The 13,649-nt window shown below is 43.2% G+C and overlaps 1 protein-coding gene across 9 annotated transcripts in view; it reads left to right on the top strand.

Annotated features, from left to right (window-relative positions):
- Positions 1-13,649, top strand: part of LOC146182220 (uncharacterized) — a 296,023-nt gene that overhangs the window by 269,190 nt on the left and 13,184 nt on the right. For 5 of the 9 annotated variants that reach the window (XM_084577270.1, XM_084577269.1, XM_084577267.1 and 2 more), the window contains one exon: positions 8,899-9,118. The exons of 1 other annotated variant lie outside the window; for it this stretch is intronic. In XM_084577270.1, coding sequence (XP_084433396.1) covers positions 8,899-9,118 — 220 coding nt within the window. Of the gene's footprint in view, positions 1-542; positions 1,075-1,171; positions 1,359-8,898; positions 9,119-13,649 lie in introns of those variants that run through there. 3 more of the 9 variants (XM_084577268.1, XM_084577273.1, XM_084577271.1) reach the window with 3 other exon arrangements.

Genomic DNA, 13,649 nt, shown 5'->3' with positions numbered 1-13,649 from the left:
CACAAAGTGGCATTTTCATTTGTGTGAACTGGCAGATCCACAACAGCTCATGCGACTGTTGGCTAGTAGCAGGGTCCTCAACTCTTCTCATCATGCATGGCTCACTAGAAGGAAGTTCAGAACAAAGCGTGTGTTGGAAACAGTAGCTTTTGTCTGTTTCCGCTCTCTTGGCAGAAACTACCTGTGCACTTTGTAACAATTGCATTAGCCACAATGGAAGCTTGGGCGAATTGATGTCAGTTCACTAGCCACACGCACACAGCAAGACAATGGTGTGGTGTCTGTTTATAGCGCTATGTGGCAAATTGCATATATTAGACAAAAGCGCTCTTGAACCTCCTGCCATGATGGGATTTTCATAAGAGAAAACAGCCTTCTAACTCTTTGCTCAGTTTGATTGAAAACCAGGGATTAAGTACAATAGGAGGTCAGTCTAGCATAGACGAAACGACAAGTACAAAGCTTTCGCTAACATACCCGGGCTGAGCCAAGCTAAGCCGAAACCGTATTTTGGAGCGAAAACTTCACTGTGCTAGTTGCAGCGCCTTTCGCGTACGCCGGAGTTTGACCTTCGGCATAGTCGCAAGTGATCCGCCGCGCGCCGTCACTGCTGTCCGCGAGGCACCGCGCATGACGTCATCACCTTAGCTATGCGCCACACTGCGCGCAGCAGCGGCTAGCGAAGCAAGTCTGTAGTGTTGTGCCATATGGATGAGGCAGCAACGCTAGCAGCGCTAGCAGCGCTCAGTGCGAGCGCTCGCTACGCTCGCCTACGAGCGGAATCTACTCATCCTGCCGACATCGCTCGCCGTGAACAAGCAGCACGTAGGAAAAATGAAGCTGAGAGAGCTAAACGAGCGATGGAAACTCCCGAAGAACGAGAAGCGAGACGTGCAAAGCGGCGATGCAAGGCGGCGGAGAAGGTGCGACAAAAACAGAGAAACGATTCGGTCTCATCCACGACTACTACTGCTTCGTCATCTGTGGAAACAAAGGCTATGCGAGATACCAACCATACCATGAAACTGAGTGAGAGTGCGTCGGACATTTGTGAATTTCTTCGAAATTTCACAGGTAAGCTAGCTTAGCTGATCTGCAAAGGGTTTTCTTTTCTTTTTTTTTTTTTTTTTTTTTTCGAAACTTGCCGCTGGGTTTTGATTAATTTACCGGCTGAGGCAATTGACCTTGGCTGGGATATATCTAGTACTTACATTGAAAGCGCTGTTTGATTTACGTTCTTACATAGCTGCATCAGCTGCATCGCGGTAATCATTAGCAATGGCGACAACCGAGCAACAAAAACCATCGAAAAGAATCTATAAACGTTGTCTGAAACGACCACCTCGAGTTGGAAATGGGTGCGTTTATGGCAAATAAGCTCAAGCATTTGCCGGTTTATTCTCGTATTTTGTGTGCCTCGTTCGCAGTTATACTGCAGGCCTGACCAATTCTAACAGCCGTAGATGCACATTCGCCGTGGCTAAAGCGGTCCTAGTATTCAAAGTTAAACTGAACTAAAGTTAAACTAAAAAGGACCAGAGTTCGGCCCTGGCCGCGGTGATTGCGCATCGATAGAGGCGTAAAGCTATGCGGCCGTTTACTTTGCGATTCAAAGTGTCAAAGTGGTCGGAATTATCGCGAGCCCTCCTCTGAACTAAGCAGTTTGAAAGACTGCCATTCGAAGTAGTTCTTCGCATGCATTCGCCGGCAAGCAAATAACAAGAAGCGTTTAGGCTTTGTTTTCCCTGGCGCCCGGCGATTGAAAATTAAATGGGTTTCTTTGTTCTGCAGCTGCTGTGACAACCTTGCATAACATTGTTGTGATTGAGTTTTCCACAGCTAATTTCTGTTTTAGCACGAAATGTAATCAGAAATTCACATGGTGCTGACGATAATGGCATTGGTTTATAGTTGGAGCACTGACTGTGATCACTGGATTGTAGAAAAGAATAATGTGAGCAAACTTCCCGTCATCACGTAAGGTGCTCTTAGCATCTACAGCAATAAGTTCCCAAACCTGTTTCCATTGCTTACTGATCTCTTCCAGCACCTAAATCTACTCGCACTTCAGTTCTCACCATTGCTTTTGCCTGCATTATTCTGCAGCTAATCATAATGAAAGTGGTCATAGCACAGTCATTATTGGTTGAACGTGGGCATTTTTTGAGGGGCTGTGCAACTGTATAGTATTGTCGTTTTTGCTTGTTTTAGTGTGGGTGTAACCTTTTCATTAGGTATGTTTACATGTGTCACATGTAGTTTGTTGGAAGTTTAAAGTGGAAGGAGGTGTTTTTCATTGTGTGCAGGCTAAGCTGCTATTATTTGTTAAGGGTTGTCCAGAAATATTTTGTAATTTGTTTTTGCATTATCTGGCAGCACGCAAACTTTGGCTTGGAATGCTTAGACTTTTACAGCGAAAGCCCTACTGAAGTATTTGCGTTTGGACAGCAGGGCCAACCAGTTTACACCATGCAAAACAGCTGGTTCACTTACTACATTCTGCATGGGGGCCAAATCACAGCAACAGCAGCAGGACGCAGAGGATGAGGAAGAAGCTGCTGCTCTTGCACATGTTGCAGTCGACTGCAAGAGAACCAGTGTCTGTGCATGGAAGATCCCCACTGTGTGCGCTGTGGAATGTGACGCCATTTGGCATCGGACCCACACATTCTGACAGGTTGCTGCCACCTGTGGTTACAGGACCCTGAAATGCATGCACAAAATGTCGCTACTGTCCATGAGCATCATAAGCGCCAATGGGATATATTTCTTTGGGGGCTCTGGTGATGCCCGAATCATCAACGGCTGCTACCTCATACCTAATGAAAACTTTTTTGTTTCTTAATGCAGCTTTTGAGAGATTATAGTAAACTGTGAAGCAACTTTAACCAAAATGTTTTAATTTTATGAAAATTTTAGTGTTTCAGAGCCAGCTTGGCTTATTCTTCGGGAGTCAGGAGCAGTTTTACACATTACAGAAAATAAGCAACTGATAAAGGTTGCAATTACTCCATCCGAAATGTAATAGATTGCAGTAGTCGTTTATGACCCCCCAAAAAAGTAACAGAATAATTACAGAACAGTAATCAATTACTATTGCGTTACTTTTCGTTAATCTTTATTGGCATTGGCTGTAATTGTTTGCTTAGGAACATCAGATGCCATGTCTGGTTTGGAACCTTAGCAGGGCTGGTTCTGCCTTCAGCCAAAGTCGACTGAGACGGATCGCCATTTGGCCTCAAATTGAGGAATTTCCACTCTATGGTGAAGCTATGAGGCCAAAGCACGCCCTTTCGTTTTGTGCATCAGTATATGGGTATATGGTCCCCGCATGCAGTTATCAGTTCATCTAAAACTTAGTGGTACTATATATTTAATAATCATAATTTTGGGTATACTTTAAACACAGCTGCTGACAAGAAACATTTTATGTCAAGAAAAAAAATTGTTTTTATTACAACGAATTAGCCAGGCATGACATATTGCAAGAAGAATCCGTAGACAACATGCCATGCGCGCCATCATCCGACAGAACAATTTGACATAATCACATTGTCACAAATGCTTTGCCCCTGTAGCCTTTTGTGTTGAGAATTGATTAAGGTCGATTCACGTTACGGACCATTGGCCCACGGACAGCCGCAGACCAGTCATTATGTGATGCCCACTGCTGCTTCTTAAGGTTTGTGGCTAGCCCCAAATCATGGAAGTAGCAGGGCGAAAAATAGTGCCCATGTCCAATCCTCTTATCCCCTCTTGTGAAGGCAAAGGTCAAAGAGTGGCAGCAATTGGACTAGATTTGGATGCGGCTTTTACCCCTAAGAGATTCAGCCGTGGATCTCGCAAAGCAGAAGGAGGATGTCACATGATGCCCAATAGTCCGTCCTGTAAATTGGCGGTTGCTGAGGGAAATAATTGAATTGCCTGCAGCGTAATTAGTTGATTACAGAATTACATACAGCAGTGGTCAGGAGCCAGTTGGTTTGGAGCTTTAAGTACATGGTGGAGATGAAAGGGAAGGAGTGTCGCGTTATGAATGTAAAAGGAGTGGAAGGAAGCCATTTTGAGATTGCGGAGTTCGAGGGCAGGGTTATAGGTGCATCGTCTGTTACAGCCTTTTCTTCTTTTGTTTGCTGCAGGGTAGACAACATGGCATTTGCATATGCTCAAGGAAGAGGTTGCCTTGTGTGTGGTTAATAATGTTTGAGATCGTTTGGGTTTACCAAGATTCTAGTGAGAGTCAGCCACACACCTAAAAATAGCCCAAAAGGCAAGCTGTTTATTGGAACCTCTCAACATGTATGTTGGCCTCTCTAAGTTACACAAAGGCAGGAGGGAGGTATACTAGGGGTAGGAGGGAGACACACTAGGGTTAGTGTCACCTAGATTGAATGGCCTCCGTCACGGCGGAGTCCAGTCACCCTTTTAACTTCTTATTGTGCTGCCTCCTGCACTGAGAAGAGAAGGAAGGTGGAGGCAACCGTAGGGTATCGCAGCAGTGACAGGCACCCCTCTGTGTTTTGCTACCTTTCGGAGGGGGCCTGGGCCACAGATACTGAGACCACAATAGCTCCAGCTTATGACCGGCATCTTTTGAAATGCCTTAAATGACTGCTTTGGTGGATAATTCAACAACCCTGCAACTCGAATCTCCACATGCAGCGCACCACATTCACAGAAGTCATCGTGATGCACTCCTTGGTCCTAGACAGCACTAGCTGGAATCGAACATGATCGGGTCAATGTTGCTCTCGATCAAAAATATTGCAGACAGCTCCTCCGCACTCTCCTCAATCCTCAGGCCCCTCCCATCTCCATCTTAGACGAATTCTTCGTTTTAACAAGGTCCAGCATGGTTTGCACAAACCTTGCAGAGCCTATATATCCCTGTCTCTCTTCTCTCCTCCCATCCACTCCATCAGGGTGACCACAACCATTCCACAGATGAGCCCTTCAACCTAACCGAGTTTGACTGGGCTCTTGCTCAAAACTCTAGCAGATCAGCTCCCTGGACAGACACAGTCACCTACACTCTTCTCGGGAATCTCCCTGAATTGGGAAAGCAAACCTTTCCTATCAGTGACCATTGGCAAGAGGACACCCTTCCTTTGGAATGGAAGTCCTCTCTGGTGGTGATGATTCTCAAACTTGGCAAACCTGCACCTTCACTTCAAAATCTGTGTCCCATTCCCTTCACTTGTGCATAGTGAGACAATAAAGAGGAGGGTTCTGAACCATTTTCAGAGCCATATTGAAACCATTTCCTTTTTCTTACATACACACTCATTGCATTGACTTTTTTCGTAATGCCTTTACCAAGGACCTATTTCTCCTCCTAAAACACACACTCCTCAAACCTCGTTCCTCCCAAGTGCGTGCCGTCACCACAGTGGACATGCACGTTGCCTTTGACATTATCTCCCATGACTACGTGCTGGAGCCATACGTAATAGCTAACCAGGCTGACCAGGATGGCCAGCAGATCAGATGATAGGCCAAGAACAAATTTATCAGTAACTTAAAGTGGGAACAATGGTGGTCTGATATTTGGGGGAATCCCCCATGCTTTTCTTTTTAGCTACAGTACACTACAATACTTTTAAAAGAGTTCTTGTAACCGTCGGCTGCGCTTAGGTGGATGCTTATGACCTTATTACAAACCTATTACACCTTGGAGATTTCTTTGAACATTAGACCAGCATTGTTTCCATTTCAATTTATTGATCAGTTTGCTCTAGCAGTATGTTATTACTTTCTATTTGTGCCTGCATTTTTGATTGCATTGACAGCCTGTAAGTAACTAGGTGTCATCATGATCAGTCTAAAGTACATAATGTCTTTTCTATCTCTATTTCCTTTTTTAGATTAAATTGATTCTACTCTGTCCCCAACTGTCCGGAATTTGTTTATTTTTTATCACTGTTTCTAATGTTTTTGACAATGCTTCCTTCCTTCTTGAGCCAAGTCCACTATTTAGCTTGATTGGAATTTTGATCCGTCCTTAAGGCTGTGCATATAAGAATATTTGTCCCTACTTCCTTCCACTTAAGTTTGGTCAGTTCTAAGCCCCTTTCCATTATGCTCTCCAATTCTGTTTTGGAGGTTATGACATCATCGTTGCTAAAGGATTCATTTATAACTGACACAATGTGTTTTATAGCGTCGTCCCCCTCTAGACATTTTCCCCCAGCGTCCAGAATCTGTTTCTGCTCTCTTCGATTCCTTTTCCTGACATAGCTTACATAGGTCCAGTGTTTTCTTGGCCCGCCTTCATTTGCATCACTCACTTTAGTCAACCATCATTTAGTATGCTGCCTTATTTTAAGAGCGCGAGCTCTTACTTTTCACGTCAGTCTGTCGGCGGCTTCGAATGCAGTGTTGGACCATGAGAGGAAGAGGGGGGGGGGGGGGGGGGGACCATTTGGGTCAAAATTGTGGCTTAATCTCTAGTCACCCGAGGTTCGGACATGTGTTAAACGGTTCGTTGGGTTAATGCACACAAAATTGCTAGTCGTGCTTAATTTCGATCACCTGGGGATGTTTAACATGCGCTGACATTGCACAGCACGCTGATTGCGTTTCGCCTCCATCGAAATGCAGCCGCCATGGTCAGGACTGAACATGGGTACTCTGGTTTTGTAGCTGAGTGTCTTAACCACTTAGCCACCGTGGTGGTATGGCAGGTGAACCAGGAGGATGCAGGTGGTACAAACTGAATCGTCATTACGCGCTTAACACGTTGATACCCGTATTTAGAACCTATGAGTGAAAGCCAAACGTGCCCACCACTGTGTGGGTAATAGCTTTGGACAGCTAACGCTGTTCAATTGAACTTCGATCGGTTGTGTGCTCAAATTTATATATCAGTATAAATCTGTCATTATAATCTAAAATTGTGACATACCCGGTGTCATATTTAGGAAACATGCTTTAATCATTCAAACATAACAGTTAACGCTCTTGCATTTCAAAGCCTATCAGTGGTAGCTGTATCCTTTTTTTCCTTGCACAAATATCTGTATCTCCAGTTTTTTTGCCGATAGGGTTCATATTTTCTGCCTATTTAATCTTTAATCTGTGTCTTCTTTGCCTCAGTGTTCAAAGGAAGCCACCCATTTTCACTTGATGGCCGGTTTAATTTCCTCATTCCACCACTACTAGGCTTCCCCTTTTCTTTCGGCCCTTTGACACTTACTTTTTGAATTTCTATACAGATGAGTCGTGTTAACTTATTATAATCCTACTCTTCCATGAGGCGTTCATTTCTCTCAGCCCCGTCTCCAAACTGTTTTATGTCCTCACTAAGACGTTTAACTAGTTTTCTGCCTGCATTGGTTCCTTGTCCGTAATAGGTTACTCGCAGCATGTTCTTTTACCTGCTATTTTTCCTGACGCCCAGTGTGGTCACCTGTAGATGATAACTATGAGATTCATGCATTGAATGCAACAGTTGTTTGTGGCAATATGTAGGCAAACCCAGGCACTACAAAGAGAGGGGCGTTTTCATAGTTGCTGGCTGTCCTGAGCAAGATATTTTTTACAACACAATCTGTAAAAGCTTTTCAAAAGGAAGTTATCTCCATTTTTTTTGCTGTGCCCGGTGACTATATTTTATATTATTAGTCGGGAGTTTAATGGTGCAAGGGTGACTAAGGCCAAAAGGTGCCAAAGTAACTATATTTAAGCAGAAATTTGATGTGTAAAAGAGGGAAGAATAGGGTTTTTTAAACATTATCTTATGTGTGAAGTCACATTCAGCCGTACCCAGTCTCTCTATATTCTTGCATGTTTCGATTTCAGTGTTGACTTGGTCGGCGTCAGAACTCACTTTTGTTTTTTATGTGTCATGCATTGTTCCTACTCCAAATGATACCACCAGCGAGATGGAATGAGCTGTAGTGCAAAGTTAAGTTGAGTATGTGTTGAACCAGGAACAGAGGCTGTTTGTTGTAACCAGAAACATTAACTTGTTTTGGTGCAAAGCCTTTACAGCCATGGTGATGAGGCCAGAAAAAGAAAAAGAAAAAAAACGTGGGTTGTATTATGACAGTAAAATGATTGTGCTTATTATTTGTATGCCTAAAAGTTAATCATTGTATGCTTTCTGGGCAGTTAATATAAGTATTGTTTATTTTTTTTTTTTTTGTTCTAGCCCTTATAGACTTGCGAACACACATTTGTTGCAAGATGCTTGTCTTTTTCATAATTTTGTCTTATGATAGTCTTGTGATACTTTCTATGCAGTGAATGGCTGCATGTGTCTGCATTAGTTTTGGTGGGGCTTTCTGGATTTAACCCCTTATTTTTTACTTACAAATATGGCTACTTGTTGTTCATTCTTTTTGCTCCTCCATCTTTGTGGTTTCTTAAAGGCCATTTCTTTGGACGAGGTTTGTTTCTTCTGGCGTTCTTAATGTTGCACTGACTTTCCAGACCTAGTCACTGAAGCCATTTCTGGAATTGACAATCCTGTAAGTGACAATTAAGAACCGACAAAGATTTATGTTATTACTAAAAAAAAGGTGTACTGACCAGACCTCAAAGATTAGCTGTGCGCGGCGGCTGCTTTGAGCATCTATTTTCATTCCAATCCTCAACGAAGGGACATGCGACATCTTTTTTAATTGCATACTAAATAAGCAGGCGTGTTTTATATACCAGTGCAACTCATGCATGGTTTCTTTTAGAAAGCTGCAATCTGGAGGGGATGTGACGTGTGACTAGAATGTTCAGATGTATAAACACAATGCATTGTACTTGCATAGGCGATATCTCCCTCATGGCATCGGCACCCTTTAGACTTTCTTGTAATGTAGGGTACGTAATTTTCTGTTCGTCGTTCTCGTTCCTCCTTTTTATATTATCCTCTTGTAACAATGTGCAATTTTTTTTACGCAGGAAGGGAAGATGCAGCCACACAGTGTTGCACGCTCATGCTTGCCAAGTCGACAACATACTCCATCATGGGGGTGTCGAAGCCATCACAATGTGCTACTAAACGGGTGTCCCAAAGCACACAGACTGTGAATTCCGTGAGCACAAAGACTTCTGTCCCGCCAGCACGACCTTCGACCAAAGGAAGAGGTGCACGCAGTTCCACGCTTTCTCCAGACTTGAGGTGCTAAAATTGTGCACAGCTTAAGCCTGGGCCTAAAAAAAGCTGAGAAAAGTCACCTATTTTTCATTGGGAACATGCTGAAGTACTAATTTCCAGAATGGAAGCCACAGTGGCATGTAACTGTGGATGAAATGACCTAGAAAACATTCACCTTGAAACATTCATTGGTTGCAGTCATAAACATTTCGCGTAATGTTGGTAATGCAGGTGCGGTTGCCGCTGATCGCACGATGAAAGCATGGACGTTGCAGTTTTTGGGGGAGAAGACCTGGACAATTAAAAACACCCATCTCTTTTGGCATTCCCGTTTAAGAAAAGGCTGCCTGTTCACTGTTGCCCTCTTATCTCTCTCCTCTCTCTCTCTCTACTTCACTTTGTCGCCGCTCACTCTAGTCTTGCTTTTGTGCCTATTTTGCTGGTACCTGAATCCTGCGAGTGGCTGTGGCTGCGCAGCACTTGTACCATTTCTTCTTTGCTTGCTACTCAGTGTCTTGTGCTGCTTTGGGCATGAACTGTTGTGGGTCCTTGCAAATTGTTGCATTTGCCGCAGAGAGGCGCTAATCCTGCTGGATCACGATGCATTGTCGCTAGATTTTCATGTTAGTCATTGTAGATGTCTGTCTCGGCAGTTCTTTTATGATTGAAAAACTTTCATGTGATCTTGTCAAATTTCAAGTTACGTAGTACTGGTTAATAATACCACAATATTTACAGGGGTAGAAGCGCTGCTGCAATTGCTCCAATCTGCTCCAAACTGCTTTCCCCGCTCCTTCTCCGAAACACAATACTGCCCCAAAACTACCCCAAACCGGTTGCCGTGATGTTTTGCTATCAAATTTAGCTCAACAAAGGAACGATAGCAGTGCACCAGTGGCAGAGGTACCGTCTTTGCCAAAAGTAATCAGGCTGCATGTTTTGCTTCTTGCTTGTATTCTAAAGCTAACATGGATCCCCTGAGGGTCATAACATTTTGGTAAGTGAAGACAGGAGCTCTCATTTATTTTGCACCGATTTACAGCATCAGAAGCTCTATGAATTCTTTGCTACCCAACTGAGAAGCGGAACACGCAGCCTGGTTACTTCTGGCAAAGACGGTACATATATAAGTACTTTTTGCACTAGGCTCAATACAAACAAAATTTTTGCAAGCTAGGGAAGTGTGAAGCATAATTTAAAATTTTTTCGCAAGTAAATTTAATATGACCCACAAGCGATTGAACGCAGTTATGAAAAAATTCACGGTGCATGTTACATAGCACATACTCCCAGGCTTTTGAATCACTGGTGGAAAAAGAAGCGAGAGCAGCAAGTGAAGCACGTAACACTCACTACCATGTTAGTGTGGTATTAACCGTTAAAAAGCTTGTTCGGTGGTAAAAGATGCACAAGTTCTTTTAATGCTCTTGCTTAAAAACGAGCTAGTACTTCACCATTGAGCCTCTTTGTCAATGACAAGCGTGTCAGGCTTATGTCAGACAAAAGCATACTTGAAGCGTTATAGGGTGCCAAAGGTGCCAGTCACTAGAAAACTTCCCAAGGGTGTGGGAAGGCCACACGGGGCCTGTCGCTGACTTGGTAAAACTTAAACTCTAGCACTGCTTAAGCAAAACAAAAATGATGAGCTACTGTCAGGGGCAATTAAGGGTAGTCGGCATGTTTCTACGCGTGTCGACCACCCTTACAAATTGCCATACCTCGCCAAAACACAGTGACTTATGCATATTCATTTTTACAAAAAACAAGCCATGACTGGAACCACTTGCCTGCTGCCCTGGTCACTATCAGCGATAACTCCCGCTTTCGTGAAGCACTTAAAAATGTCCTTTAATTATTTTTTCTAGCTTGTGCTTGGCATTCAGTTTGCTTGCCTTCAAATTTTATTTATTTATTTATTTTTTTCAGTTTGCTTGATATGCACCGACCTGTTGTAGCCACCTGCAAATTTTGCAATATTTCTTAGTGTTTTGAATAAGTGCTATCGTTTGCATTTCTGTTTCCTTGTTTAATACCTTGTATTGAAGTCTGAGTCCACTTTTCTTTTTGGCTCTACAATGCTTTTGTAAGCCTGAGGGTAAAATAAATAAATAGTTAAGTAACGAAGCTGAAGGAGTAAAAGGCTATCCTTTAGTGTCATTTACCCTTCCTGAAGGCACTACTGGCCAGTGGTCAGGAATTTATCAGTACAGGCATAGGATGAAAAAGCACGCACAAGATGGCGGAAATGTGCCCATTGATGTGAACGCCCGAATTAATGGCACTGTTTGAGCGCATCGAAATGGTAGACTCCACATTTGAATCTATGAAGTTAAAGTAGGCAAAAGCTTTAGGTCAAACTTGGTGTTCATTCATGAGGTCTGTAAGCAAGCGTTTTGTTGCTCCAAGTTTGTTCCAAATGGTTGCTTAGGTCAGCCTGTGTTGTTTTAAACATCATTGCATGTTTTGGCCATTTGTCTTGTCTTGTTTTGTCAGGGGTGCGTGCATAGTCAGCAAAAGCACTGAATGTCGCAAAAAATGAGGATTTTATGTGTCAGGAATAGAAAACTGGAATTATCAAGACCGTTTCACCCTAGAAACGTGCTCCAAAACATAATTCGAATGTTCCAAAACTCTCATTTTATTGCTCCAAAGCTGCTCCAAAATACAACATGGAGAAAATTGAGCATGCTATAAAGAATGGAGGAAGCCTTAAAGCAGTGAAGAAATTGGGTATAGGCAAAAATCAGATGTATGCGCATAAGGACAAGCACTGTCATCACGAATATTGGCAAGATAGTCAAAATAGCCGAGGAGTTCTATACTGATTTCTACAGTAGCCAAAGTAGTCAGGACAATAATGAGATCTGTAGTAGGGAAAAGCAGTCAGACGTTCCGCCAGTGACGAAGGATTAGGTTAAGAAAGCATTAGAAACTATGAAAAGGGGGAAAGCAGCTGGAGAGGATCAGGTAACTGTAGATTTGTTGAAGGACGGGGATGATATCGTGCTAGAAAAACTTGCCACCCTGTATACGCAGTGCCTGATGTCATTGACGGTACCAGAATCATGGAAGAATGCAAACATTATCGTAATTCATAAGAAAGGGGATGCCAAGGACCTGAAAAATTACAGGCCAATCAGCTTACTGTCTGTTATGTATAAAGTATTTATACTAAGGTAATTGCTAATAGAATCAGGACAACCTTAGACTGCAATCAAGCTAAAGATCCAGCAGGTTTTCAGAAATGATACTGTACTATCGATCATAGCCCTACCATCAACCAGGTGATAGAAAAATGCTCGGAATATAATCAGCCCTTATGCATAGCATTCATTGATTATGAAAAAGCATTTGGCTCATTAGAAACCAAAGCGGTCATGCAGGCATTCCGAAATTGGGGTGTAGGCGAGCCGTATGTGAAAGTACCGGAAGATATATATAGTGGCTGCACAGCAACCATAGTTCTACATAAAGAAGCAAAATTTCTATAAAGAAAGCTGTTAGGCAAGGAGACACGATCTCCCCAGTACTATTCACAGCTTGCTGAATGGAAGTATTCAGAGACTTGGAATGACAGCAGTTAGGGATAAGGGTAGATGGAGAATACCTCAGTAATCTTCGATTTGCTGATGACATTGCCTTGCTAAGTAAGTCGGGGGAGGAATCGCAAATAATGATCGATCACCTAAGCAGGAAAAGTAGAAAGGAAGGCTTAAAAATCAATATGCAGAAGACTAAGGTAATGTTCGACACCCTCAGAAAGGAACAGCAGTTTACATTAAGTAATGAAGCACTTGAAGTAGTCGGCGAATATGTCTACTTAGGACAGGTAGTAACCGCAGATCCGGATTATTAAAGGGAAATAGCAAGGAGGATAAGGTTGCGATGGAGCGCATTTGGCAAGCACTCGCAGATTATGGCTAGCAGCTTACTGGTATCGCTCAAGAAAAAAGTATACAACAGTTGCACCTTACCTGTACTCACCTATGGGGCTGAAATGTGGAGGCTAACGAAGAGGGTTCTACTTAAGTTGAGGACAACGCAGAGGGCTATGGAACAAAAAATGGTAGGGGTGACATTAAGAGATAGGAAGAGTGCAGAGTTGGTCAGAGAAATAACTCAAGTTACTGACATTCTAGTGGAAATCAAGAAGAAATGGGAATGGGCATGACATGTAGTGTGAATAGAGGATAGCCAATGGTCGCTTAGGGTAACAAATTGGATTCCAAGGGAAGGAATGCTTAGCAAGGGAGCGGGTAAAAGTTAGTTGAGGTTGAGAAGTTCGCAGGGGTCAAGTGGATGCAGCTAGCACAGGACCGGGTTAATTGGAAGAATTTGGGAGAGGCCTTCGCCCTGCAGTAGGCCTAGTCAGGCTGATGATGAATTAAGAATTACCTAATTAAACCACATCAACCATTTTGTCACTTGCACACCTTCACTTGATGCTCTATCCTATTCTTTTTTTTTGGCTGTGGAGCTGGTTACGAGGGACAACGGCGACTCTGCGAGACGCAGGAACGGGCGTCAAAGAGCTGCACTCTAAAATTCCAAGGGC

Source organism: Amblyomma maculatum, chromosome 8, assembly GCF_055883805.1.
Source record: "Amblyomma maculatum isolate TAMU_Amacu chromosome 8, ASM5588380v1, whole genome shotgun sequence".
NCBI classification, from domain to species: Eukaryota; Metazoa; Arthropoda; class Arachnida; order Ixodida; family Ixodidae; genus Amblyomma; species Amblyomma maculatum.
The sequence above is the reverse complement of the archived record's forward strand: the minus strand, read 5'-3'. Positions and strand labels throughout refer to the sequence as shown.